The following is a 2,500-nucleotide window of genomic DNA, read 5'->3' on the forward strand; positions in this document are numbered from 1 at the left end:
AAACTGACGAAGGAAAAACATAATTGAAATTTAAGGGAAACAGGAAACAAAACTAACGTGGCACTGCATTAATTCCCGCCGCTCACAAGGACTCACAGTGGGCGTGCGGGCGTGAGAGAGAGAGAGAGAGAGAGAGAGAGAGAGAGAGAGAGAGAGAGAGAGAGAGAGAGATGAAGCAGCCACCCCACCCACACCACCCCCACCTCCGCAACCTCCACCACCACCTGTAAGAGTCAGTATGAGGCACTCCCGCCCACACGACCCCCGCGCGCCACGTGTCTCGGCCTCCCGCCCCCCGCCGCCCTTCTCCACGCCCCCCAGGTCCCACGTCATGCTGTGGTGCCTCATCGTCCTCTTCCTCGCCGTGAAGGAAGGTTAGTGGTGTTCTTCCTTTTTTTTTTTTTTTTTTCTTGTCTTGTTCTTCATCGCCATCTTTTTTTCTTTTTTTTTTCTTTTTTCGTTTTTTTCCTTTCGTTCTCCTTGTCTTCGTTGTGGTCTTTTTTCTTCTTCCTTTTCATCCTCTTCTTCCTAGTTCACGTTTTTTTCCTCCTCCTCCTCCTCTTCTTCCTCTTCTTCCTTCTTCTTTTCTTCTCATTCTTGTCTTCCTATTCCTTCTCCCTTTTACCATTTTTCGTTAATCCTCTTCACTCTTTTTTCCCCTATTCCAATTTTGTCTTTCCTCCTCCTCCTCCTCCTCCTTCTCCTCCTCCTCCTCCTCCTCCTCCTCCTCCTCCTCCTCCTCCTCCTCCTCCTGTCTATCATTTAAGACATTCTCATCTCTTGTAGTATTTGTCTATTGCAGTTCCTCCTCCTCCTCCTCCTCCTCCTCCTCCTCCTCCTCCTGTCTATCATTGCAGGACAGACCCTCTCATCTCCTCTAGTATTCCAGTTCTCTCATCTCTGTCGTTCAAACCTCGTCTTTCCTTTCTGTTTCCCTTTTTTTTTCCTTGTCTTTCTCTTTTTGAATTTCTTTTTATCTCGTTTCTTCGTGGAATTGTCTTCCTCCCGCCTTATATCTTGCTGGGATTCCATTTTCTCACTTGTGTCTCTCTGGAATTGCATATTTTTAACTGGAATTGTTCGTATGTCTTAATTTTTTCCTGGAATTTTATTTTTTTAACTGGAATTGTTCGTTTCCAAGTCTTTTCTTCCTGGAATGCCATATTTTTTTACTGGAATTGTTCTTTTCACGTCTTATTTCTTCCTGGAATTGTACTTTTAACTGGAATTGTTCTTTTGCAAGTCTTTTCCTCCCTGGAATTGTATTTTTTTAACTGGAATTCTTCTTTTCCAAGTCTTTTCTTCCTGGAATTGTATTTTTTAACTGGAATTGTTCTTTTCACGTCTTATTTTTCCTGCAATTGTACTTTTTAACTGGAATTGTTCTTTTCCAAGTAGTTTTCTTCCTGGAATTGTACTTTTTAACTCGAATTCTTCTTTTCCAAGTCTTTTCTTCCTGGAATTGTACTTTTCAACTGGAATTGTTCTTTTTCAAGTCTTATTTTTTCCTGGAATTCTTCTCTTCCAAGTAGTTTTCTTCCAGGAATTGTATTTTTAACTGGAATTCTTCTTTTCCAAGTCTTTTCTTCCTGGAATTGTACTTTTTAACTGGAATTGTTCATTTCACGTCTTATTTTCTTCCAGGAATTGTATTTTTAACTGGAATTGTTCTTTTCACGCCTAATTTCTCCCTGGAATTCGATATTATTACTGGAATTATCCTTCTGAATTCTTGTTATCGTACTGGAATTGTAGTTTCAACTGGAATCATCCCTCGGAGGTCATGAAATTTCCTGGAATTTAAATATTTGACTGGAATCATGTTTTTTAAATCTACAATTTCCTTTTTTTTTTATTACTGGAATTGTTCTCTTGATTTCTTCTCTGTCCTGGAATTTTCTTTGGTTCTCCCTGGAATCCCATTTTTTGTTACGAATTTGTTTTCGTATTATTTCTTATTTTTCTATTTTGTCTTATTAGTTATTGGTGTTTTCTTGTTCTCTTCTTACTGTAATCTTCTCTCTCTCTCTCTCTCTCTCTCTCTCTCTCTCTCTCTCTCTCTCTCTCTCTCTCTCTCTCTCTCTCTCTCGTTTTCTTTCTTTCCTCTAAATTTTCCTTCTATCTCCTTCTCTTCTTTTTTTCTTTTTTCTTCCATCTATTTCTTCCTTCTCTCTTTTCTTTCTATTTTTTATCCTTTCTTCCTCTCCTTCTTTCCTTTCTCCTTCCTTTCTTCCCTTTAAAATATTCTTCCTCTATCTCCTTCTCTTTTCATTTCCCCTTATCTCATTCTTTCCAAACCTCTCCTCTCTTTTTTCCTTCCCGTTTTTTTTTTTCCCTTTACCTCTCCTCTTCTTCCACATTTCCCCTCTTCCTTCCTTTCCTCCCTTCAAATTTCCCTTCCATTTTTTCCTTTCCTGTCCTTACTTTTCTCGTATAAACCCTTTGCTGTTTTTTCCTTTCCTCTCTTTCGTCTCCCTCCCTCTCTCTCTCTCTCTCTCTC

General features: G+C 39.6%; 1 protein-coding gene across 1 annotated transcript in view; it reads left to right on the forward strand.

Moving 5' to 3' along the window:
* The window catches only part of LOC135115545 (cell adhesion molecule Dscam1-like), a 109,434-nt gene that overhangs the window by 710 nt on the left and 106,224 nt on the right, over positions 1-2,500 (forward strand). Inside the window, exon 1 of the mRNA XM_064032412.1 lies at positions 1-374. This exon is cut by the window's left edge and continues 710 nt beyond it. Coding sequence (XP_063888482.1) covers positions 239-374 — 136 coding nt within the window. The 5' untranslated portion in view covers positions 1-238. The remainder of the gene's footprint in view (positions 375-2,500) is intronic.

This window comes from Scylla paramamosain, chromosome 29 (assembly GCF_035594125.1).
Source record: "Scylla paramamosain isolate STU-SP2022 chromosome 29, ASM3559412v1, whole genome shotgun sequence".
NCBI lineage: Eukaryota > Metazoa > Arthropoda > Malacostraca > Decapoda > Portunidae > Scylla > Scylla paramamosain.